The sequence below is a fragment of the Xenopus laevis genome, chromosome 1L (genome assembly GCF_017654675.1).
Source record: "Xenopus laevis strain J_2021 chromosome 1L, Xenopus_laevis_v10.1, whole genome shotgun sequence".
In the NCBI taxonomy this organism is placed as follows: domain Eukaryota; kingdom Metazoa; phylum Chordata; class Amphibia; order Anura; family Pipidae; genus Xenopus; species Xenopus laevis.
This window is the reverse complement of record NC_054371.1, coordinates 46,702,345-46,728,237: the sequence shown is the minus strand read 5'-3', so window position 1 is coordinate 46,728,237 and position 25,893 is coordinate 46,702,345. Positions and strand designations below refer to the sequence as shown.

General features: G+C 38.9%; 1 protein-coding gene across 1 annotated transcript in view; it reads left to right on the top strand.

Moving 5' to 3' along the window:
* The window catches only part of snx25.L (sorting nexin 25 L homeolog), a 122,469-nt gene that overhangs the window by 65,285 nt on the left and 31,291 nt on the right, over nucleotides 1–25,893 (top strand). Inside the window, exons 6-9 of the mRNA XM_018230401.2 lie at nucleotides 1,803–1,873; nucleotides 17,614–17,804; nucleotides 24,237–24,368; nucleotides 24,808–25,080. Of these exons, the coding sequence (XP_018085890.1) occupies nucleotides 1,803–1,873; nucleotides 17,614–17,804; nucleotides 24,237–24,368; nucleotides 24,808–25,080 (667 nt within the window). The remainder of the gene's footprint in view (nucleotides 1–1,802; nucleotides 1,874–17,613; nucleotides 17,805–24,236; nucleotides 24,369–24,807; nucleotides 25,081–25,893) is intronic.

The following is a 25,893-nucleotide window of genomic DNA, read 5'->3' as shown; positions in this document are numbered from 1 at the left end:
GGAGAAGGAAAGGCTGTATTTACATGGGGGAGTCCCCTTGTTAGAAGAGGATCACTTCTAGTCTAGCATGAGCTTGAGTTCTCTTGTGTATCAGGATCTTGTGCCCCTATCAAGTTTGCAGCATCTGGGTGCTGGTCTTTGCCAGTAATGTTAGCCATATGATGGCAGTAAGGCAGGGACCTCCACTGGAAGCTCAATTTTTCGATTCCTAATTGCAGTCTGTATGCAATTGTTTGAATGTTTTGTATCCGCCCTGGACTGGGAATCAAAATAGGCCCTGGCATTTTGGGTACACAGAGGCCCAAACTGCCTCTGTGCCTGACTGTTTATGGCCTCTTCTTACAGCAGCCCCTCTGGCATTTGCTAGAACCGCAGCCAGTCCGGACCTTATATATTATTTAACTGACCATCTTGTTTATTCTCGTGCAAGCCAATGCTCTTAATAAACAGTCAACCCCATGCCTGGAAACTATAAGTAGTATCTGTCAGTATATTTTGAGAGAAGCAAAGTGAGCATGAACCCATGTTTGTGGCTTGATCGTAAAGAGGATTAATAGCTCAGTCGCTGCTATTCCCATCACAGCTTATTTTCACTGTTCATAACATGTTTAGTTATATTGTGATTCTAGCAGAGAAGATGAAAACACTTTGTCACATGTTCAAGTCCGTCTACAAAACCCATTTGTTTATCTGCTCGGTTTAATAACTTTTGTGTTATGTTTATGTATAAACACAAATGAATATGGCAGGCTTGATCTAGGGGCATGGGGCTAGAAAGAATGCATTTTCAGAGTATTGTAGCTTTCCAAAGGAGAAGGAAAGGCTGTATTTACTTGGGGGTGCCAAAAGTTAGGCACCCCAAGTGATTGTATATACTTACCTCACACCCAGGGCTGGTGCTCCTAGCAGCAGAAAAATGCACCGGTACGGGGATTCTTCCAGCGAGCCCCTTGAAGCGATTGGCTTCCAGCTTCTTCTTTCTTTGCACGTGTGCACATGTGCAGTAGTGCAAAAAGCCGAACTTTATCAAAGTCGGCTATTTAGTTCTATTGTGCATGTGTCTGCCCCGGGAAGTTTGAAGAAAGAAGAAGAAGGAAGCCGATCGCTCCATGTTGCTTGCTGGAAGAAGGCCCGGACTGGTGCAGTTTTCTGCCGACAGCAGCACAGGCCCGAGGTATGAGGTAAGTAAATATAATCACTTGGGGGTGCCTGACTTTTGGCACCCCAAATGTAAATCACCAAGGCATGACCCAATAGAAACGGCTAGTAATATAAGAATATGGTTTATAATTGTCAGAAAAAAGTTAAAAACATTCTAAAGCTGCCAGCAGAAAAGTGTAAGACTAGAAGAATCACAATGCAGTTTTAATAATTAACATAAACATAAAAATCAGATAACAGCCATATTTGTAGAGCAAAAATCCTTGTTTGACCTCACATGAATTTGCAAGAAAACCTTCTTAAGTGAGGCCTGGGAAACACAGTCAGTTGCTTGGGACGAGGATTGGCATCAGACCTATGTGGTATCCTATCAATAAATGGCTACAGCTTCTCAGAGCAGCTCCTGCGACTTGCTTTGTGTGCATGTTTGTCTCCAGGGTAGCCTTTGTAACATGCATCTACAATACAAAATTGTAACAAGCTATAAAAAAACCAAACCTTCCCCTATGGAATTAAGTGGAGTGGAAATATCACATTACAGTGGGTAGTGGCTGGTTCAAGGAAAGGAATCCGCAAATGTTTGCCAAACAATACTATTTGTCTGTATATTAATGTATATTTTGGTCCCCTTTTCACTCTAGGTATCAGATTGTAGTGGAAATCATTCAAGCAACCACAATTGGAAGTTTTCCCCAAATAAAAAGGCAAAAAGGTGAGTTCAGTGCATTTTTATTAATTCTGGATTTCCGTTATCCAGAAACCTGTTATCCAGAAAGCGCCGAATTATGGAAAGGCCATCTCCCATAGACTCCATTTTATTCAAATAATCCAAAGTTTTAATAATTTCCTTTTTCTCTGTATTAATAAAATAATACCATGTATTTGATCCAAACGAAGATATAATTAATCCTTACTGGAAGCAACACCAGCCTATTGGGTTTATTTTATGTTTAAATGTTTTTCTAGTAGACTTAAAGCATGAAGATCCAAATTATGGAAAGACAAGTAACCCCAGGTCCCGAGCATTCTGGATAACAGGTTCCATACCTGTACTGTACTACTCTGCTTAAATCAGTGCCATTCATATGCCACCCTAAGGGAAGTTTGATTACTGTGTTTTTGTGCCAAGCCAGATATTTGTTCTGGGCTTATTTATAATCCTTACAGCACTATTGTTGGGAATGACTTGCCTAGAGTGTAGGGACATACATAGATATTTCCCTTCTAGTCCTACTCACAGCCTTTATCTTGTGATTGTGGGAAATTGGGGAAGAGGTGCAAGGAAAAGAGACCGTAGAGGCAGAGAAGACTAAAGATGGCAGGCAAAGGGAATTTTGGAGTTAAAATGGGAAGGAAGTTATAGAGATACAAAGGAAGATAATGGAGATAGTGAGAACAGAAGTGAGTTGGAAGTGATCACAGCATGAATACAAGACTTAAAAAATTTACCCTACTTTATGAGGGTTATTTTTCAAAGGTCGAGTTGTTTTTTTCAGTCAAAACTCAAATTTTTGGGTTAGAAAAAAAACTTTTCGAGCTATATCATATCTTGAAGCTAGAAATTGTTTGAATCCGAAAATATCTAAATCTAAAACCTGACAAGGTCATGTAGAAGTCAATAGCAGAGGTCCCTTGAACCATTTGAAGATGTATGTAGCCTTCATGATGTTCAAGTTTTTTTTCAGTGGGTTTCGCTTGAAAATCTATTAATTCAAGCGATTCTAGATTTTCTCCACCGAAAACTCGATCAGTTCGAGTATTCGAGTTTTTCACACTGACAACACTGAGTTGTGATTTAATTTAAGGTCTAAAAAAGCTCACCACATTCTCTAAAATCCGACCTTTTATAAATAACCCCGTAAGTGTCTAGCAGGCCTAATGAACATTGAGCTAATTAACTCAAAAATGATAAATAATAATAAATGAAAACAGATTTCAGTTTGTCTCAGAGTATTTCATTCTAAATCATACTAAAAGTTCATTTAAAGGTGAACAACCCCTTTAAGAAGAATATTAAAATCCAAGGCTTAGCTAATAAACTGGGCTGTCCAAGTGGATGAAGATTTCCATGGGTTTATGGACTAGCCTTCCTAAGGTTGTTATGACCTCATCATTTTGACATCATATTTGATTTCCCAGTCTACAAAAAGTATAATAGATAACTGGGCCACCTTCTCTGTATCCCCAGTATTTATAATTTTTATTTCTTAAATTAAAAGGTTTACAGCATTTTAAAAATGATTTTGGGCTTTGGTTGCTTTTCTCCATGATAATCATTTTCTTTTGCCTCAGCTCACTGTAAAAAAAAAACAAAACAATTTTGAAAAGAAAAGGACATTGTATTAGAAAAGTTCTCAATTGAATCCTTCATAATTTGTCTGTCATGAACTGGGCTTAGAAATTCCATCTCTATAAGTCTCCAGCTGCTATGTTTGAAGAACTCTATTATCTTTCCTTCATAATAGGTCTCCAAATGTGTAGTTCAGATGTGTCTCATTGTTCTGCAAGGGTCTTTTGCTGTATCTGGCAGTGAAATGTTTGTATATAAATGCCACTTTCAAGCGGTTTCTAATACATCAGTGGGAACTTTATAAAAAGCCTTACTTATTGCCAGTAGCACAAGATAATCATTTCTCATTCTCTCCACAATTTACTTGCAGCTGCATTCTACACTTATGTGTGTATGATTTATTGTGCTGTTTTGGGTATTTTGGACACATCTGAGGAAATTTTAGAGGATGAACTCCCCTGGAAAGTTTTTTTTTTTTTTTTATTTTTTATTTTTTTTTTTTCTCAAAATGAAAGAAAATATAAGCCTAAGCAAATTGCCAATATACAACGTACATTAAGGAGGGAATGCTTAGTTATGCAGAATGATGAGCAGTAATAGGTGCTTTTATAAATAGTGTTCTTCGTTTATATATTTTCAACATGATAATGCAGTGCTTTACAGAAGTTATCACTAGGCTCAGTGATAACAGGAGCCATTTTTTTGGGCTATGGGAGAAAGCCAGAAGAGACCCGCAGAAGAGCATTGAACTCCTTACAAATACAGCCTATGTCAAGTCCAGCTCAGGACCCCAGCGATGCAAGACAGCAGTGCTAAGCACAGAGACACCACCATGCTTTGTTCTTATTGTTTGAACTTAAAGGAACAGTTCAGTGTGAAAATAAAAGCTGGGTAAATAGGCTGTGCAAAATAAAAAATCGTTATAATATAGTTAGGCAAAAATGTAATGTATAAAGGCTGGAGTGACTGGATGTGTAACATAATAGCCAGAACACTACTTCCTGCTTTTCAGCTCTATAACTGAGTTAGTCAACGACTTGAAGGGGGGCCACATGGTACAAATCTGTTCAGTGAGTTTGCAATTGATCCTCAGCATTCAGCTCAGATTCAAAAGCAACAGATATGACCCAAGTGGCCCTCCTCAAGTCACTGATTGGTTACTGCCTGGTAACCAGTCAATGTTAACCAAGAGAACTGAAAAGCAGGAAGTAGTGTTCTGCCTTTTATGTTACATATCCAGTCACTCCAGCCTTTATACATTACATTTTTGGCTAACTAACTATATTAGACAATTTTTATTTTGCACAGCCTGTCTATTTACCCTGTTTTTATTTTTATACTGTACAATTCCTTTAAAGGGATACAATTATCATAATAAGTTTAAAAAAAAAAAAACAAAGAAAAAACTTGACTATCCAATTTTGATGATTGTGTTTGTCCATACCTTACATTTATAACATCAAAGTGCTACATGATAGGCAGTTACGTTAAAGGAGAACTAAATCCTAAAATTAAGAAGTCTATGGCGGTCATTTACTTGGCTCCAGACAGATGTGAATTAAATTCAAAAGGAGAAAGCAGGAGACCTTTGGCTTTTTATCTACCATGCTGGGCAGGGAGCAAAAGCATAATAATAAAATATAATTTGCTTCTGGTAAATGATCCCATAAACCTCCACCCTGTCCTTTTCTATAGTTATGTACATAGTTCTATATATATATATATATATATATATATATATATATATATATATATATATATATATATATATATATATATATATATATATATATATATATATAGTTTTTTCAAGATACCCTATAACACTAACTAATATTTTTAGGCCAATTAAATAGACAGGTTTTTTTTTTTATTTTGCATACCTTGATTTCAGACATTTTGCCCGCTTTAATATAATATACAATATATGGGATCTGAGAATTTTTCTTACAGAGCTGGTTGGATTGAGTAGAAGAGCACAGTCCTATCTGCTTCTATGAAAACAATTCTTTTAGGGCAGAGAGGGGGGAGGGACCCCCCCACACACTGAATTAAACACTGATAGTCCTGAGTTGTTCCTATGGTTATTCTGAAACCCTACATCGTTCAACAGGGAGATGTAATGTAACCACAGCTGCTGTAATGTAACAACTGAATTCTGATTTACCTGTACAGGGCGAAGTACAACATTATGGCTTATTTATGAAGGGGATTGGTGCAAATGCTGGCTCTAATTTACCCCTTCGAGCCCATACACTAAAGGTGGCCATACACTATAAGATCCGCTTGTTTGGCAAGGTCGCGATATGCCCAATGGCTGGGTGAAATTGGATGAATCCGAACGTTCGGCCCTGGGCCGAACGATCAGATTACAATACTATGAATAGGCTCCGACAGGTCGCAGGATCGCATCAACTAGCCGATGCTGTCCTGGATCGTACAAAATATCAAACTTGACCAACCGATATCTGGCCGATTTTTGGCCTGATATTGATTGGGAGGACCCGTCGTGAGCCCCCACACAAAGGACCGATATCGGCAGCTTTACTCTGGCCGTGTATGGCCACCTTAAGGCAGTGATCCCCAACCAGTTGCTCATAAGCATCATGTTGCTCTCCAACCCCTTGGATGTTGCTCTCAGGTGCCTTTTTTTTGAAATTCAGGCTTGTAGGCAACTTTTGGTTGTATAAAAACCATTTACACTGCCAAACAGAGCCTCCGTGTAGGTTGACAATCCATATAGGGGCTACCAAATGGCCAATCACAGCACTTATTTGGCATCCCAAGAACATTTTTCATGCTTGTGTTGCTCCCCTACTCCTTTTTCTTCTGAATGTAGCTCATCCCTACACTAAGCACTAGCTTTAGTACCATTAGGAAGAGCAACCTATGCTCTGTGCCTTGTGCTGGATTGATCTGCATTTATAAACCAGTGAAACTCCATTAAATACCTTCTCAGTATGGTTACTACTTTACTTCCAAATATATGTATAAGCATAAGAACATCCACTGGTGTAAGGAAACTCACCAAAGTAGATTAGTGGCCCAGGCGCTCCTGCCCCAAGCCCTCAGCTCAAGGGAGTGGACAATCCGTGCAGGAAGAATAAAAGGTTTAGGGCACACTAGAAAGCCACACATAGATCAGACAAAAAGTTGTTGGTTAAAAAGTAGAAAAATCTTTATTACAACAATCATCTCAAGCCTTGCGCATTTTGTGTTCCTTATAGGCTATAATTCTTCTACTACGGTACTTGCCAGAGCACAAGGTCAATATTACAGGTTTACATGTTTCGGTAATGACTTGTCAAGCAGAGGACAATAATAGTGGGGGAAACAGAATCTCCTGCTGCTTATTGAAACGGCAAATGCAAACACTGCTCCGTGAGACACCATGCGTTCTCAGATTATCTAGGCTTCCATCATGCAGAACGTTAGGGAATACAGTTTTATTGTACGATTATTGACATAGTAACCACAGTATTGTTTTATAAAAGAACTTGACTTTTAGCCTTGTGCCTTTATATGGGCGTGGAATGCCTCTGTGACTTCAAATATCCTTTTGATTTACAGTAGGGGGTACATTATCCTGCATGATACAGGAGTCATATGCAGGTTTGCTTGACCTTTATAACTCAGCCTATATCTATATAGGTCACATAACTTATCCAGGGCTTCCAAGTTATAAGTTACTGTTTGTTCACTAATTTATTGTACAATATATTGGTGCTTTATAAATATGTGTTAGTAATAATGTTTACATAACTTTATATGTTACAGCATAGGGTACATTGATCCCTGTGCAGTTTACAGTATGGTGCATTAAAAAATGGTCATACTCTAAAGAGCCATGAATATCCTGTAAATTATATTCTTAAATAAACAGTGCTTAGTAATGTCCTCTTTTATGATTGGTGCTCACTGATGTAATTTGTGTCACATGACTCCATAAAATGTGTGTATTGTAATTAATAATGTACCCCCCCCCCCATTGTAAAATGTGGATTTTCAAAGTCAGATTTTGGCTTTGTGCCTTTATTTGGTCACGGTGCTCCTCAATGATGTATAATATCCTTGTACCTCCTATTGTAGAGTATATTATTCATTATATAAGCATTGATTTCTGAAAACAGTACAGTTAAGTGGTTTTAGCAATTGTGAGGGCATATCAGAGACCTAGCAATTCACCCTTTTCTCTGTACTACTGTAGAGTGAATCAATATTTAGTACAAACATCATTTGGCATTAATCTGTATTTCTATATATAGCACAGTTGCAGAATCATTTCAGCACAAGGGCAGGAATCTCAACCACACTGCTTAATGTTTTTTTTCTTAAGGGTAGCTTAAAGGTCCCTAAAACCTAAAGCAGAATATGGCTAGAAATATTTTGCAGTAGCTTGTCATCTTTTGTCTTGCCAAACTACTGCACATGCTCAGTCTGCTCTTGGCTGATGTCATTGCTCTGAGCTTAGGGACCGACTCACAATATTTTTTTTCCCTCTGTCTCCTTGTGCTAGTTACAGCCTGTTTACTATTAAGGTGGCCATACACAGGACGATGTCACCAAACGAGCGGATTTCACCCCGATATGCCCACATTGAAGTTGCCGATATCGAGCTGATCTGATCGTGGGCCCTAGGGCCCAACAATCGGATCAGAATGGAGGCCAAATGGGCGGTCAGATCGCGGGACCGCATCAACGAAAAGATGCAGCCACGATCCGACTGGATTTTTTAACCTGCCCGTCCGGTATCTGGCTGACTTTCAGCCAGATATCGATCTGGAAAGGATGGCCCCACAAACTTAGTCTGCCGGCAGCTTTTATCGGCCCGTGTATGGGGGCCTTTAAACATGCATTCAAGCCAACCAATCACAGTCCTGTCTGCCTTTTTCCTTTAGTCACCCCCTATTCACTATAAATCATGCTTGCAAGTTAACCAATCAGTACTGTATGGCTGCTCAATAATAACTAAAGCCCTATCATATATATGTATGTATGTGGATATATATATATGTATGTGTGTATATATATATATATATATATATATATATATATATATATATATATATATATATATATATATATATATATATATATATATATATATATATATATTCCCAAAGACTCCAATGTACTGTTAAGAAAATAATTGTGCCCTTTGGGAAAAAGTCACTGTGACATTACTTCAATGTATTTCATGAATTTTCAGAGTTTTGTGAGTTTTTTTTTTAGTGCAAAAGGACAGATTTGCCCGTCGCTTATGCAAAGTATTCTGCTGGTTATTTTTTTTTTTTGGGGGGGGGGTGGTACTTTTTCATCTCCATGTTGGTCTCAAGCTAATTAAAAAGAAAAAAGACAAGCTTTTTTTGCAGGATTCATCTCACCGTTTGTATCATTAGCTGGTCACTATGTATGTAATTCTGGATGTCCATTGTACAATCACATCTTTTGCACAGCGCTGCCGAATAAATTGGCTCTCTAAAAACACGTTAAAAAAATAATAAAAATAATAAAGGCCTGGTTTATGTAGGTGCATGAAAGCTACACACATGCAGCTGATTTGATTACAGATCAGCATATTTTATGAAATGCTGTAATTAAATGCATATTACAGGACAGCATTTGTTTATAGTAAATTGTATCTATGATACACCTGTGTCTCTGTGCTCCAGTGGTTATTTGGCCAGCCAGTATCACTCATGGGAACCGCTCCAGGATTTACTGGGATTTATTAGATCCCATTAGTTCTCTATAGAATTTGAAGAAAAGCTCAAAAGGGTGGTTCACCTTCAAGTTAACTTTTATTTTGGTATAGAATGGCCAATTCTAAACAATTTTTAAATTGTTTTGCATTATTTTTTTTTTTTATAGTTTTATAATTATTTGCCTTTTTCTTTGGACTCTTTGCAGCTTTCAAATGGGCGTCACTGACCCCTTCTAAAAAGCAAAGCTCTGTAAGGCTAGACATGTACTACTTTTTATTACTCCTCTCTCTATTCTGGCCCTTTCCTATTTATATTCCAGTCTTTTATTCAAATTAATGTATGGTTGCTAGGGTAATTTGGACCCTACCTACCAGATTGCTTAAGATGCAAATTAAAGAGCTGCTGAATAAATAGCTAAATAACTCAAAATCCTTAAATAATAAAAAAATGAAAACCAATTGCAAATTGTCTCAGAATATCACTCTCTAAATCATACTAACAGTTATCTCAAAGGTGAACGTCCCTTATATGCAAGAATTGTCCAATGAGAAAGCTGATTAGATTGCCAATGCAATGTCAGCAGTCTTGCTACTATCTTACATACAGAGATAATTGTGTAATTTTTGGCTTCATTATTTTACACTGAAATGAGACATGGGGATAAAGGACAGACTCGTTCAGTGCTGGGAAACTGTGCTTAATGTTTCTAACTCCAGTTGCAGGAGCAAAGAATATTGAGCCAGTTTTAAACAGATTACACTGAAATGCTCATTGGATGATTATTTGCATATTAATGGCAACATAGGGCCCAGTACAGTCTGTATATTCTGATTATTACTCAGTCTTGCTGTATCAGCTTCTATGTCAGATATTACCTGACTTGTGCTGTTTTGATAATTTACTATGATCCCTAAGCTTAGCATCCCAACAGCAGCCCAGACCACACTGAGCATGTGCATGGTCTTGATCTTGCAAAGTTAACAAAGTTACAAGATGGTTACCCCCTGTTGCCAACTTTAAAGTCATAAATCCTTTGTTTAATTAGGCTTCTCGAACTCTAGGCTGGTGCAGTAAGTTTACAATATTAATTTTTATGTTCAGTATAAAAAAATACAGCATTTATTTTAGGCTTTAGTTCCCCTTTAATGGTTAATAAAAGTCAATTAAAATGTGAACAAGTTCCATAAAGCTGGAGGCATAAAATTACCCAGGGAAAGATCAGTGCTGCTCTAAAGAACTAATTAGGACCTTAGAATTAGCTGCATTATTTAAAGAGGGCACTAGCAACATGAAAAAAGCAAGGGAAAGCCACATTTATTAGCAATCATGAAATTACAGGGCTCTCAGAGATACGCATCACTGTTGTGTTTGGAATACTCCTGGTAATTTGCTGTGCTTGTTTACTAGTTGTAGTCATAATTTGGTTCCTAAATGTACTACTGCAGGCCAGCGCTTTCTCTTGTAATGGCTGAATGAAGGGAAAGAAAAATGCCAAAATAATTAAGTGCCCCTGGAGGGCACAAAATATGTAAGGCTTTTTTCTGCATATAGATCTAGTTTCTTTTTTTAATTTTTAAAAATGTAATTATAAAACAAAACCTTATACTTGATCTAAACTAAGATATAATTAATCCTTATTGCAAGCAAAACCAGCCTGTTGGGGTTTATTTAGGGGGTTTTTTATTAAAGTCCGAATCCAAAAAATTTGTTTGTTTTTTTTTTTAGTGGGAAAAAAAACAAATTTATTGTACCCCGAGGATGGAAAAAGTCCAAATCCAAAAATACTCCATCTCAGACCTGTCTAGGCTGTATATAAGTCAACAGGAGAGGTCCCTATCCTGTTTGGAAGTTTCTGTGGTCTTCGCTGGATTAAGCCCGAAAATCCGACTATTTTGGTCTTTTCGGGGCAAAAATTTGAAAAATTCCGACTTTTCCGGAAAAAGTCAGAAAAAAATCGAGCGATTTGGGGAAAAAAATCCGATAAAACTTACGATTCAGAAATTTTAGCACAAGTTTATCGGGTTTAAATAGTGCTTTTTTTTTCAAAATAATAAGTAAGGTCCAATAGTAGACTCTAGTTTGGTTATACTTTTTTCATTTTAATACTCATTTTAATACTGTTTAATAAATAAGGCCCTTAATGGTTAAAGATTTTCTAGTAGCCATAAGGTATGATCCAAATTATGGAAAGATCCGTTATCCAGAAACCAGAGCTTAGTACTTACATTAGGTCAATTAAACGTCATTCTTTAACATTTCTTGGTTTGCTTTTATGTATTGAGCCTGTAATTTTTCTCTAATGAATTATCCAGAACAGTCCATGATCAAGAATTGTAATTACACTTCACTGCTACACCAAAACAGATGTCTGTGATTAATTGCTAACGGAAAGGGGGTTACTGAACTAGAGATGTTGAGCCTGACATTATTGGGTACATGTGGAATAAGTCAATACCACTTTGCAGGGAAATTACATTGAATGTTTATGGATTTCAGAAAAAATAGAAGTTGTTGACTTTTCTTGCAGGGAGGCTTGGGGGCTCCACTTCTAGGAGGCAAGGTGAGAACTTTGCCTCATGCAGCACTTTACTAGGGTTGGCACAACAGAATTTTACATTTTTTGTTTAACCATTTGGTCAAGAGTCAGCAGTCAGGGTTGACCCATGTACGGCCAGCTTCAGTCCTCTATCTAAAGTATGGCATGCAGCCTACCTGTGCCATTTTGGGTGTTTGAATGTATAACAAAAGTTGTGAACAGGTCATTGCAGTGTTGTCCCCAGGATCTTTCTGGCTGATGCCTTGCGTGGCAGTTATGCCCTGCTGCTCAGCTCCACTCCAGCACCCACCGCACACTCCATGTTAAAAATGTTCATTCCAAAGCTGGTGGGACTGAATGTCTCATTTGCACAAGCACCCAGTCATATTTACTTCTACTAAAACGTCTATAATAGGCAGCAATGGTGGGTGAGGCATGTATTTATTTTCTCCTACTGCTCAATTATTTTCCCCGCCACTACTTTTTTGCTTTTGTCAATATTATAGAGGGAGTAAATGTCACTCAAATGGGTGGATAGTTTTGGTTGTATTGTTAAAGCTGGTCATAGATGCAAAGATCTGAACATTTGAATCCTCGAATGATCGGACTTCCCCATCTCCCGACCTGCCACTAACCATTCCAATCAAATAAAGTAGTAAAAGAACAGATCAGCCGATGTTCTGCCCCTGACAGCAATCGAACTAAAGTTATGTCTGACAAAGCTAGTGACAGTCTCCCTCTGAAAATCGTACGATCGGCAATACATGCAGAGATATTATCGTCAGCTGACAGAAATCTTTTAAACTGTCTGATCGACCACACATGGTCTGAAAATCGTACGAATACTCGATTCGCATGATCGGATCTTTGCGTCTTGCGTCTATGGCCAGCTTAATTCTGGGTTTTAAAGGGGTTGTTCACCTTCCAAATACTTAATTCAGTTCAATTGTTTTCAGATTGTTCCTGAGAAATAAAGACTTTTTAAAATCGCTTTCCATTTTTTCAAAATCTAAGTTTATATTGTTCCTGTCTCTGGTGTTTGTCTGGCAGCTCAGTAATTTAGGTGCAGACTCTAAACTGTTACAATTTTGCAACATTGAGTTGATACATTTCTCAGCAGCATCTCTGGAATATTAGCAACTATTGTATCAATTCTAACAGCTGCCTTTAATGAAACTCAGGAATTCTGCTCAGCAGGGACAAAGATAAGAAATGTATCAACTAAATGTATCAGTTTAGAACAGTTTACAGGGTCCAGGGCCGCCCACACTGGCACCCAAGCCCCATCCCATATCCCGCCCACTCCACATCACATTTAAAAGACCACACAGACATCAACCCCCCACATACAAGTTCAGTGTCGGACTGGGGGGCCCGGGGCCCACCGGGACTTCTGTCCAGGGCCCCCCTTGCTGCGCCGCACCTTACCCTGCAGTGCGCTCCCTTCCTTCTGTGCAGTGCGCATGCGCAGACGGTGCGATGCTGGCGCGCATGCGCAGACGGTGCGGTGCTGGCGCGCATGCGCAGACGGCGCGGCGCTCCGGTTTTTTTATTTATTTTACATAACACGATTGTGGTCTGGCCCGGCGGGGGCCCATGACGGGTCGGGGCCCACCGGGTTTTTTCCCGGTTTCCCGCCGGGCCAGTCCGACCCTGTACAAGTTATAAAAAGCTATTGATGGTCAGGTCCCCTTATAAGTTAAAAAAAAAATCATTGGCACCAGGGCCCCCCTTACAAGTTGAAAAAAATTGGGGCCCCAAAAAATATTTTTTAAAAAAACATTGGTGGTAGGGGCCTATAGAATAATAAAATAATACATTGGTGGCCAGGGGATTAAAAAAAAAACACAAGTTGGTGTTCCATAGAATTGAACTAATGGCTTCAGGACTTCAACTTCACCACCTTTCGTGACTTTGGGTTTTCCCTCCACTTCAGGACTTCAATTTAGAGTGTTTTCGCCTCTTCGGGACTTCGGCTGCTTTCGTGGCTTCGGGTCCTCGACTGTTCGGCTATTTGGCACTGCCGCATTCGGGACTTGAGAAATGGCCGCACGGCTCGGGCGCTCATAAGGGGGGGCCTGACTCTTTCAAAACTGCAGCACTGCCGGGCCCCCCTTCATGCCCGGGACACTTGTCCCCCCCTGATGGCGGCCCTGTTGGCGACCCCCCCAGAGCTGCTTTAGAAGGTGAAAAATGACACATTACACTTCAATAGTAGAAAAAAAGTCACTGGAAAAATTCTTTATCTCTGGTGAACTATCTGAAACCAACTGAACTGAAAAAGTGTTGGAAGTTGAACAACCCATTTAAGGAAGGCACCAGGGCCCCCCTTACAAGTTGAAAAAAATTGGGGCCCCAAAAAATATTTTTTAAAAAAACATTGGTGGTAGGGGCCTATAGAATAATAAAATAATACATTGGTGGCCAGGGGATTAAAAAAAAAACACAAGTTGGTGTTCCATATAATTGAACTAATGGCTTCAGGACTTCAACTTCGCCACCTTTCGTGACTTTGGGTTTTCCCTCCGCTTCAGGACTTCAATTTAGAGTGTTTTCGCCTCTTTGGGACTTCGGCTGCTTTCGTGGCTTCGGGTCCTCGACTGTTCGGCTATTCGGCACTGCCGCATTCGGGACTTGAGAAATGGCCGCACGGCTCGGGCGCTCATAAGGGGGGCCTGACTCTTTCAAAACTGCAGCACTGCCGGGCCCCCCTTCATGCCCGGGACACTTGTCCCCCCCCTGATGGCGGCCCTGTTGGCGACCCCCCCAGAGCTGCTTTAGAAGGTGAAAAATGACACATTACACTTCAATAGTAGAAAAAAAGTCACTGGAAAAATTCTTTATTTCTGGTGAACTATCTAAAACCAACTAAACTGAAAAGTGTTGGAAGTTGAACAACCCATTTAAGGAAGGGAGCGAAGTTCTATGGGGTGATTCTGTTTATTCTGGTGAATGACTTGTATAATAGTGTTACTGATGTATTAACCCCTAAATAAAGAGAAGCAAACTTTCCACCATATGTTGGCTGTGTGTCTAGTGTCATACAACCACATTTAGAGGTTTATATGAAATTGTATTTATACTTGTTCTCTTGAAACAACATACAGATTTTTTTGCTCGTTCTCTCTCTATTTTTTCCTTTAGAACTTTAATATCGTTCCATAATAATAATGTGTTTGTGTAGAAATGTACATAATTAGATTGTGCACATATAACTCCATGAAGCATTAGCTCTTCATTGTGAAGTTTTACAATTATTTTACTCTTGCTGCCTAGTCTCTTTTTTTCATTTTGGCTGTGAAATACTTGTTTATGTTCTCAGAATTTACTGCATGGATTTCAATTGCTTTTTTATTTTTTGGTGCTTGAGTAGCAAGCAACAAAACTTAGAGCACCACAAATGCTGTCATACATGTCACTATCTAAGTGGGCTTTGTCAGAGATGCTGTATGTATTTGAAATTCTGTGTAGGGTCAGATATTCCATCAGATATTTTGTTGATGGCAAGAGAAAATGCTGACCGAACACTCCATTACAATCTCCATTACAATCTCCCATAAGCAATATTTAGTTTGATTTCTGTGCTCATCAAACCATTTGGTGACCTTTCCTGTCCTTTGACGGCTGACGTGGTTGTGGAACATTCAAAGTCGATTATGATGGAAATGCTTCTCCACAGGATAAAAGGGATCCTTCGGGCTTTTTATTTAGCAATTATGTTGTTCTTCAAACACATGGGTTTCAGTCAGCAAGATATTGAAGTGAGATGATGGCATGAACACAAATAACCTTGTAAATCCGTGACACTATTTACTAATTCCAACTACAGTTAATGGTTACGAAGCTACCAATGACATTTCATTAGAATCTGATGGTTAGAAAAGTGGGTAAAAAGGACAGCGACCAAGGACAAGAACGAGGACGAGAAGGTGTTCCCTCTCTTCCACTCAAGGTGCCAGACCCGTTATTCAGTAATACACATGCAGTGTCCCATGTTGTATCCTCAAATATATTTTTGAAAACCTCATGGATCCATATTCTATATTTACCAATATAGAACCAATATAGAACTTAGAAAATACCAAATTGCTCTTATCCAGCAATAGCTGATAATGGCTGTTAAAGGACATGTTAAGTCTACGTTATCCTACCATGTATATAAGTTGGGCATATCTTCCCTATCCAAGCTACATCATTTGTACTGCATATAGTCCCTCCATCATATTTTACTAAAACAAACAACAGCTTTCACCTGACACATCATCAGTAACATTTAGACATGGATGCTGTAAAGTTCATGCAACGCAGAATGCAGGGTTGCATAGGCACAACATACTTTGATAAAAAGTTCTGTTGGGGTTGAGCACTGTAATGGTTAAGCTGAGCTCAGGAGAGGTGAGTAGGAGCAAAAAAAGGATCAGACAGCTAAAGTTTCTATGGGAACCAGCAATGCTGTCTCTTCATTGGCTGTTAGACTGGAGGGTGTGTTTAGTAATCTGAGCTGAGAAGAACTGAGCATGCTCATGAGCCAACAGCCAAAGTAAATTCCTGAAGGAGGGGACAGAGTGGGTTAGAGGAGGAGAAGGATTTCTAAGTGATAAAGGGGATGCTGCAGCCTTACTGTTAACCAGAGTGGCAGGTATCTAAAGATTTCAAAGAGGCTGTTCACTGATTACATTTTTGTGGGGGGGTTTAAATGTCCTTTAAGTCTAGTGTTCTACATATTGACCATTTGCCACTTCTGACATATTTAATTTTTCTGATCACAAACAACCATGTGCCATGGCCCTAAAGGTAAACCTTTGTTAAAGAATTTTAAATAAAGGTATCCAGTTGTTACCTGTTTAGTATAACAATAAATTTGTAGCCTTACAGAGCATTTGTTTTTAGATGGGATCAGTGAACAACATTTGAAAGTTGTAAAGAGTTAGAAGAGGCCACATAATTAAGAAAACAATAGAAAAATAAACAAAAGACGAAGTGATAAGTTGCTTAGAATTGGCCCTTCTATAAAGAACAAAAACTGCTGCCGCACAGGTTATGACAAGGAAGTCATAGTTCATTAGCAATTTGCTTTGGCGCTATAAACTCCCAGTGTTAATTGAAATCTATAAAAGTGAAATATATATTTAAGAATTCCTCTCTAATAGAATTTTCTGGAGGTGTCGTTCTTTCTCTCTTTGTCACTCACACATTCATTAATCTTTACTACTTTAATTACTGTGTTTTTTAATCACAGTTCAGTTCGGTTAATCAATATATGCCAGTTGCTTACCTGAGGGCTAATTTTCTAAGAATCTAAAGTGCACCAGTGCGTTTCTCACTGGCAGTAGGCTGATCAAAACATCTTGGTAATAGGTGGCTACGGGCAAGTGCACTAGTGCATACCTCCCAACTGTCCTGTTTTTTCATGAACAGTCCCGATTTTGACAGCTCAACCCTGGATTTGTACTAAAATGTCCCGACTTTCTTTGATCTCCTGCACTGAACAGCCAGAAAAGATACAAAGTTTCTAACTTAATTGGCTTTTTGGCAGAGAGCCCAGAATAGATACTTTTGTAACAATTTAAGATAAGCAGGTCTCTTGGGGAAATTGTGATTTGCAGCTTAAATGGAAGTTCGCCATCATTAGCAAAATTGTAATAACACATAAAAAAAACCAGAAATGTGTCCAAATTTTCATAACCTGCCAAATTTTGTAAAATGGACATGGGGTTGCGGCCACAAAAATGGACGTGGTCAAAAAATTTCGCACTGCAAATCTTTTTGTCTCTATTTCCAAAATGTTGGGAGGTATACTAGCGCAATTTAGCGTCTGTTTGCAAATGTGCCCTCCAGTCTCATTTCTCTGCATTGGTAATGTACCTTAATGAAAAAGAGAATTTGAAGATGCACATGCCTGTCTGTTCTCCTTGATTCAGATCCAAAAGGCAAAGAGACGGCTGCAATGAAGGCTGACCTGCTGAGGGCGCGCAATATGAAAAGGTACATTAACCAGCTGACAGTTGCCAAAAAGCAGTGTGAGAAGAGGATCAAGCTCCTTGGTGGCCCTGCTTATGATCAGCAGGATGATGGAGCGGTAGATGATAATGATTGCCCCCAAAGCCAAAAGGTAAGGAACATTGAACTCTAATAAGAAACCTAATCAATAATATATTTTTTTACATTTCTTATAGTATACTATGAATTATTTATATAATCTTACAAAGACTAGTGAATCCTAGTGCTTAGCTTGTTGTGTATACAGCAATCATGTTACAGAGATATACGTTTTGAGACGTTCATGTTTATAGTGACCATTAAGAAAAGCTTGTTTACACTACAGCCTTAGGGTAAGGGCACACGGGGAGATTTGGGGTGATTTAATCGCCGAAGCGCCGCAAGTGCCATCCCACTGGCGATTTTTCATTATAGCTGGCAGGAAGGCAGGGGAAAGCAATTTGGGGAGATTGTTGCCCAGAAGAAGAGGTGATAGTCGCCAGGCGACTAAATCTCCCCAATTCTCCCAGTGTGACCTTACCCTTAGGTGAGGCAGGCAGTATGGCAGCTTACATAACTGCATACATTAATATACCTTATGCTTCTTTTCTTTATTGTAAATTACATAGATTAAATATCCCTATATATCATTACATGAGGGATGCATACAAGTCTTTAGCAGTGGGACACTAAAATAGTAATTTTATTAAATTCTTATATTAAAGCAGGAACTCAAAGCAACGTCTCTGTGTTTTCCAATGGCATAACATCATGTATGTAGAGCAACAGTGTCAATGCTCTGTTTGCCATCTTTGCATGAAGGTTTGGACAAAATGACAGAAGAGGATCTGTGTATAAGGGGCTGGATGGCTTTTAGTAACAGAAATACATTGTCAGTGCTAGTAATGCGTAATATAAAGCAGATTGGTCAAAAGTTATATTTTAACTTCTGAGGCAAACTGGCAAGAGCTTTAAGGTGATCATACACAGGCAGATTTCGTCACGTGAAATGACTGATTTTAGCAAGATCCAAGAAAATTGTCTGCTTAACATTACACTGATGGGGTGCAAATGACTCAGACAAAATCATCCCAACAGTCGATCCAACAGGTTTAAAATTTTTGCTGTAAAACGCTAAAATCAGTCAGTGGATGGGACGACTGTTTAAGCATTGTTCACTGCACATGCCTTTTGCAAAAGTAATCAAAAGGGACAGACAGCCAACTGTCAATTTATGTTAGATCTTGTAGCCTCCACGTCACAGTTACGACAAAAGTCTCCTCACATATTGTTTACTGCGAATGGGTGAATTGTTCGTTCAAACAATTGTTTAGCTGAGGACCATTCACAGAGCATCAACTAAATGTGCACCTGTTTGACCAGCTTAAGATTTCTTTTTCCATCTGTGCTGCCTGGTTACTATTTCCGAATATGCTATTGCAGAATGACTGGCTATATATCGATGTTACCATAAGTTATGGTAAACTAGTTTAGGGTATGTTAGAGAGGACAACATTCCTTAAATTAAGGGATGTTGGCCTGGAACATAGTAGTTGTTGTACCTGGATAGAGAACTGGCTAAAAGATAGACTACAAAGAGTGGTGGTAAATGGAACATTTTCTAATTGGATCAGTGTTGTTAGTGGAGTACCGCAGGGCTCTGTACTAGGTCCCTTGCTTTTCAACTTGTTTATTAATGACCTGGAGGTGGGCATTGAAAGTACTGTTTCTATTTTTGCAGATGATACTAAATTGTGCAGAACTATAGGTTCCATGCAGGATGCTGCCACTTTGCAGAGTGATTTGTCTAAGTTGGAAAACTGGGCAGCAAACTGGAAAATGAGGTTCAATGTTGATAAATGCAAGGTTATGCACTTTGGCAAAAATAATATAAATGCAAGTTATACACTAAATGGCAGTGTGTTGGGAGTTTCCTTAAATGAGAAGGATCTAGGGGTCTTTGTAGATAACAAGTTGTCTAATTCTGGGCAGTGTCATTCTGTGGCTACTAAAGCAAATAAAGTTCTGTCTTGCATAAAAAAGGGCATTAACTCAAGGGATGAAAACATAATTATGCCTCTTTATAGGTCCCTGGTAAGGACTCATCTGGAGTATACAGTGCAGTTTTGGACTCCAGTCCTTAAGAGGGATATAAATGAGCTGGAGAGAGTGCAGAGATGTGCAACTAAACTGGTTAGAGGGCCTACATGATATAGACCGCACGTAATCTGAATTCATTTGGGGAAATAAAACACCCACGTTGTCCAGAGTCACTCTCAATGCCCCACAAGACCAGCTGGGATTGACCTCTCCCAATTATGAGCTGTACTACCTTGCCTCCCAGGCTTATCATGCAGCCAGTTGGAAAGTGTTTGACGCAGACAACCCAGCATCCATAATAGAGGCACTATTTCTCACTTCTGTGGAAAGCCTGCACAATGCTTTATATAGGACTCAAAAGGATATTGGCCCTTTACTACCTGTTATGGATGCCACTAAGAGAGCCTGGGACGCAATGGTGCAGCTCACTAAGGCTAACACCACACTATCTCCAGATGCACCTTTATGGGGTAACAGTAATTACTCACACTTAGCTGCATTTTTAGAAGTGGGAATTTGGACTAAGTTAGGGCTAAAGCGGTTGTCCCAAGTATACACTGATGGGAGTCTTCACACACTGGCTACATTTCGTCAGACCCTCTCTCTGCCTGATTTATCTGAATTCAGATACAACCAAATCAGCCATCTTTGCTCAACACAATTTCCAACTCCTCCTCTGCAACTACAGTACACGGGGTTAGAAGAATTAGTTTCTCAGCCCACCAAGACGAAACTCCTCTCCAATACCTACAAACACTTAATTTCCAAGAGATATGATCCCCGACCCAGAGTGAAATATAAGTGGGAGAGCAGCGGGGTTGTTGTGGACCCAGATGATTGGGAAGAAATCATAGACAATCTTTATATTCCTTTGGTGAGTGTTAAAGACAAACTTATACAATTCTGGATCATACACCAAACATACCTCACTCCGCAGAAACTGTATACTATGGGGAGGGTGGCTTCACCCGGCTGTCCAAGATGTGGTGCTTCTGTTGCCAATTTTATGCATTTAATGTGGGAGTGTCCAGTGATACTCAGATATTGGAGGGCAATTGTGAGCTTTATGGCTACGGAACTGGAACTTCCCCAAATACTTAGCCCTGCTACCTGTCTTCTGGGTCTCCTGGACTCTGTGATACCCAGAGTAAATACTAGATGTCTGATGAGGCTGCTCCTCTTTTACGCAAAAAAAAGTGGTTGCCCTGCATTGGATGGGCCCAATGCCACCGACATTAAGCAGATGGATTGGACTAATCAATTCGCAATTGGAACTGTACAAACTCATGTATCTAGCCCGAGGATGCCCAAAGAAATTTGAAAGTATATGGAAACCTTGGCTCGACTCGCCAGCCACATCAACTAACCAATGAACATCAATTTACAGCCATACTTCCCCCCCTTCCCCCTTCTTTTCCTTTTCTATCTAGCTTCTCTTCCCTCTATCTTCTTTAAGTTGTAAAATTCAATAAAAATTAACCTTTAAAAAAAAAAAAACTGGTTAGAGGGATGGAAGACTTAAATTATGAGGGTAGACTGTCAAGGTTGGGGTTGTTTTCTCTGGAAAAAAAGGCGCTTGCGAGGGGACATGATTACACTTTACAAGTACATTAGAGGACATTATAGACAAATAGCAGGGAATCTTTTTACCCATAAAGAGGATCACCGTACCAGAGGCCACCCCTTCAGACTAAAAGAAAAGAACTTTCATTTGAAGCAACGTAGAGGGTTCTTCACAGTCAGAACAGTGAGGTTGTGGAATGCACTGCCGGGTGATGTTGTAATGGCTGATTCAGTTAATGCCTTTAAGAATGGCTTGGATGATTTTTTGGACAGACATAATATCAAAGGCTATTGTGATACTAAGCTCTATAGTTAGTATAGATATGGGTATATATAATTTATGTGAAAGTAGGGAGGGGTGTGTGTATGGATGCTGGGTTTTCATTTGGAGGGGTTGAACTTGATGGACTTTGTCTTTTTTCAACCAGATTTAACTATGTAACTATGACATTAGCCATGAATCCCTCGGATCACAGGGGCCTTTTTGGGAAAAGACAGTAGTTTTATTCCCTCAGATGGGGCTTCTCATTCTTCCTGTATTGCTATTGGTCCTCCCTTTACTAAGTATAAAGAAACTAAATAGATAACTCTGAGTAACTGAGCAAGATACACACAATATCTGGCTGATAGATAATGCACTAGACTGAAAAGTCCTTTAGAAAATGAGACAATATAAAAAAATATCTGTTATCTGTTTTATAATCCTGTTACCTGATAAGCATTGATAATAGAGACAGAGCGGTGAGGGCTTACTTATTATACCCTGTAAAATGTAGCATTCTCTCTCATATAACATACTCTTACTGGATGTTTTGCAGACTATTGCAGCAATTAATAATTTACAGCAGCAACACAGAGGAAAACTTTGATTTAGTTCAGGTGTATTGATTTCTAACCTCACTGTGTAAAGAATCCAAACAGTTAGTCATTTTCTCAAATAACTGCCTGGAAATGCTTTCAGAGCCGCAAGTAATGGGTTCTCCATCTGCCCAGCAGGTTCGCCAGTTCAGAGAGATGAAGGCAGCCAAGAGTAGCCCTTTTGTTCCACAGTTATGTCAGTGTGTTAGAGGTAATAGGGGTAACTTTTAGATATAGTTACTGATTGGCTCTGACAAGTACTTTTATATGATAAATATGTGGGCACTTAGACTCTTTGCCCTATATTATTGAGATAAATTGTGTTTAACAAGCGAAAATAAGAAAAGGACAATTACATCTTATTTTTATATACCTATATTGTTAGCCTTTATTTATGTCTTGTTCTACAGTGCTTTCCAGAGAAATAATAAAAATGTCAGACTGCACTAAATTAGAGGATGTTTATCATATCACAGGATAATGGAAATGCATTATTGCTTTAGTAATAGCAGAGGACAGCCAAACATGGGAATTGGAACTGCTGAATGTTATCTGAAAGCTAGCACCTAAATAATATCTAGTATAGGTAAATCTAAAAACAACTGGACTTGTGGAGTAATAATTGAAGACTGCTCGGATGAGTAGTGAAACGTCTTCAATGATTACTTAGCAAGTCCAGTTGTTTTTAGATTTACCTATATTAGATATACCATGACCTGGATAAATGAAAATCTTCATAGTCATAGCACCTAAATAATGAACAGTTACCACCATCTGAATATAATAGCAAAAGTTCTTCGTGCATGCATCCTTCCACTAGGGATACACCGATTCCACTATTTGGGATTCGGCCGAATCCCAGAATACTTCATACAAGATTCGGTCGAGTACCGAACCAAATCCTAATTTGCATATGCAAAGTAGGGACAGAAAGGGAAAAAACTTTTTTTAGTTCATAGTTTTGTGACAAAAAGTTACGTGATTTCCCTTCCAACACCTGGTTTCAATTTGCCCAGGCACATGATTCGGCCAATCTGAATCCTGGATTCAGTGCATCCCTATTTTCCACCATAGAAGAACTGTGCTAAAAGGGGCAATAATGTGTCCCGCATGCTAAATGATTAGTGTTGGTGCTAAGCTCAGAGCCATATTTATATATACCGTAGGTGCCCAAGGGCAGTGGGTGGCTTTATGAGGGGGCTGGCTCTTGAGTGCCTTTATATAAAATAAAATAAAGACAGAAGTGTAAGACCACTAAGAGGTGCAAGAGCTCCTCCCTCATTGTTCATGCACAGAACACTTTTGTCTGCAATCTGCAACCTTCATGCCAGATATAAAATCCACAGGTGCAGAGCTTAGGCAGGTGGTAAGGATAAGGCTGGCCTCTGCTCCCTAATGCTAAGAACAGATACAAATTCTGTGTTAAAATCCAAGTTAAGGGACACAGAACACTTTTGCCCAGAGTATTGACAGCGTCAGACTTTGTCTCTGGGTCCCACACCTTCCCGAGATGCAACCCCACTCCAGTCCTCCCGCAGTTAGCAAAGTGCAAAAAAATGGCTGATTGCAGAAGCTTTTTTGTTTGTTTCACAAATGTAAATTATCCCTTAATAGTACAAGAATAATCATTAATGATAATACCTGCTTAAGTGAATGTTTAATCAGGACACAGATCAAGATGACTTACACCCTTACTTTTTATCTAACCCATTCTCACACCAATAATTATTACTTATGGCCAGTCATATTCTCTCTTGTTGTTCTGATACTTTGTGCCCCATATTAGTTTTTTTTTTTTTTATACCCTTCTCTGATCTTTCTTGACTTCCAGTCTGGAATTATATAAATTGGGGTTTCTGTCTACAAATAACATCTTTCATTTACACTGTAGCTTGCTGCTCTCATTCCCTACCATAGAATTTGAAAACTGGTTATTTTGTCACTGTGGCAGTTTTTTGGTAACTACATTTTTTCGTTAATGCTGTCATTCTTCCCAATATTTTTATCCAACCAGACTCTTAAATTCTACTTTTCCTCTCATAAGATTCTTCAGTTTGATGACATTTTGGCCAACCCATCATTCAGGGAGCAGTTCCGGTTATACATGGAGAGGATTGACAAGAGATCTTTGATCAGTTTTTGGGAGTCCGTGGAATACTTGAAAAATGCAAATAAGGTAAAATCTGAAGACACATAAGGGCCTGGGTTGCCACAAAGCATTTTCAGTTCTGACTTTTTCTAGGACCTATGTGGTTAAATGGCTGAATGAAAAAACTAGCTGCATTTGAAATAATTATGACCATATTTATAAACCAAATAACTGAACTGATTTGTTTTTAAAATGTTATTTTAGCCTGTGAAGAGGATGGATGCCTGTCTAGTGTCTAACCTACCTTGCCATTCTAACATAGCCTAATCTGCATGGCAACTAGATAAAAACACTGACTATTTTTGATTGCTCATTTCAGAAATACATAAGTAACTCAGCTTTTTTAGAGCTTCAGTTTTAATTTATTGCACCTTATAAAATATTTTGTGCATTTATAAGATTTTGTAGAAACATGAGTCATGTTGTTATACCTATACGTTATTGAGATCATTCTTTTTCTATCTAGACTGAAATACCTCAATTAGTTGGTGAAATTTACCAAAATTACTTTGTGGAGAACAAAGATATCCCAGTAGAGAAATCTCTGTACAAAGAGATCCAGCAAAGCCTTGTTGGCAATAAGGGGACTGAAGTGTTTAACAAGATACAGGCCGACGTGTACGAGACCCTGAAGGACAGATTTTATCCCTCGTTCACTGTCAGTGATCTGTACGACCGGCTCATTCGCAAAGAGGACAAAGTCTCCAGCTTGTGTGTCTCAGATGATAAGGATGACGGGGTCAGTCAAATAGAACTTTTGTAGAGAAAACCTACAAGCCAATTATGAATAATTTAAAAATATGGAAATGCAAATGGTAGAATATCTGGCTATTGTGCTTGAGAGACAAGTTTAGAAACCCTATTTCCCAATGCATGCATTCTAACTGCAAAAGCCCATATTTCTCAACCTATGTTCAACCTATGAGCAAATTCTCTTGTTTCAGCACTAGTCTGTCCTCTAATGACGTACTGAATCAGGTTGGTTGACTACACCGGGATGGGATAAACTATTTAACAGGAAACACAAGTTAAGCTGTGAATTCTCCATAAAGACTTGTAGGATGAGTAGAAAGAAAACATAATTTTGCTGTGTTTTTGTGCTTCTTTTCCTCCAAAGTATTACATAAATAGGAAGACTAGAAGGCTAGACTGAAATATCTCATCTTAGGCCAGTGCTATGACAGATGTATTGTATTCTAGTGATTTGTCATTTTACAGATGTCACCAGTGTCTCTGAAGGTCCCGTCCTCAATTATTCACAACATTGAATGTGTTAAGGATCAATTTCCTCACTAAGCAGATTGGCCAGCCAGTGACAACCAGTGTTATGCTACCATAGTGAGCAGAAAGACTATGTCCTGTTTATAAAAATAATTGAATAATGCACCCCTGGGGAGACGTCATTAGTTCTATCAGTCCTATCCAAAAAGCTGGTTGAAGGAATTGTGCAAGTTAACTCTAATATTAAATATGTTTTACTGTGAAACTGAAATTAGTTTATCTCACATACTAAATTCAACCACCTCTCTGCCAGTGAAGCACTACTGCACTG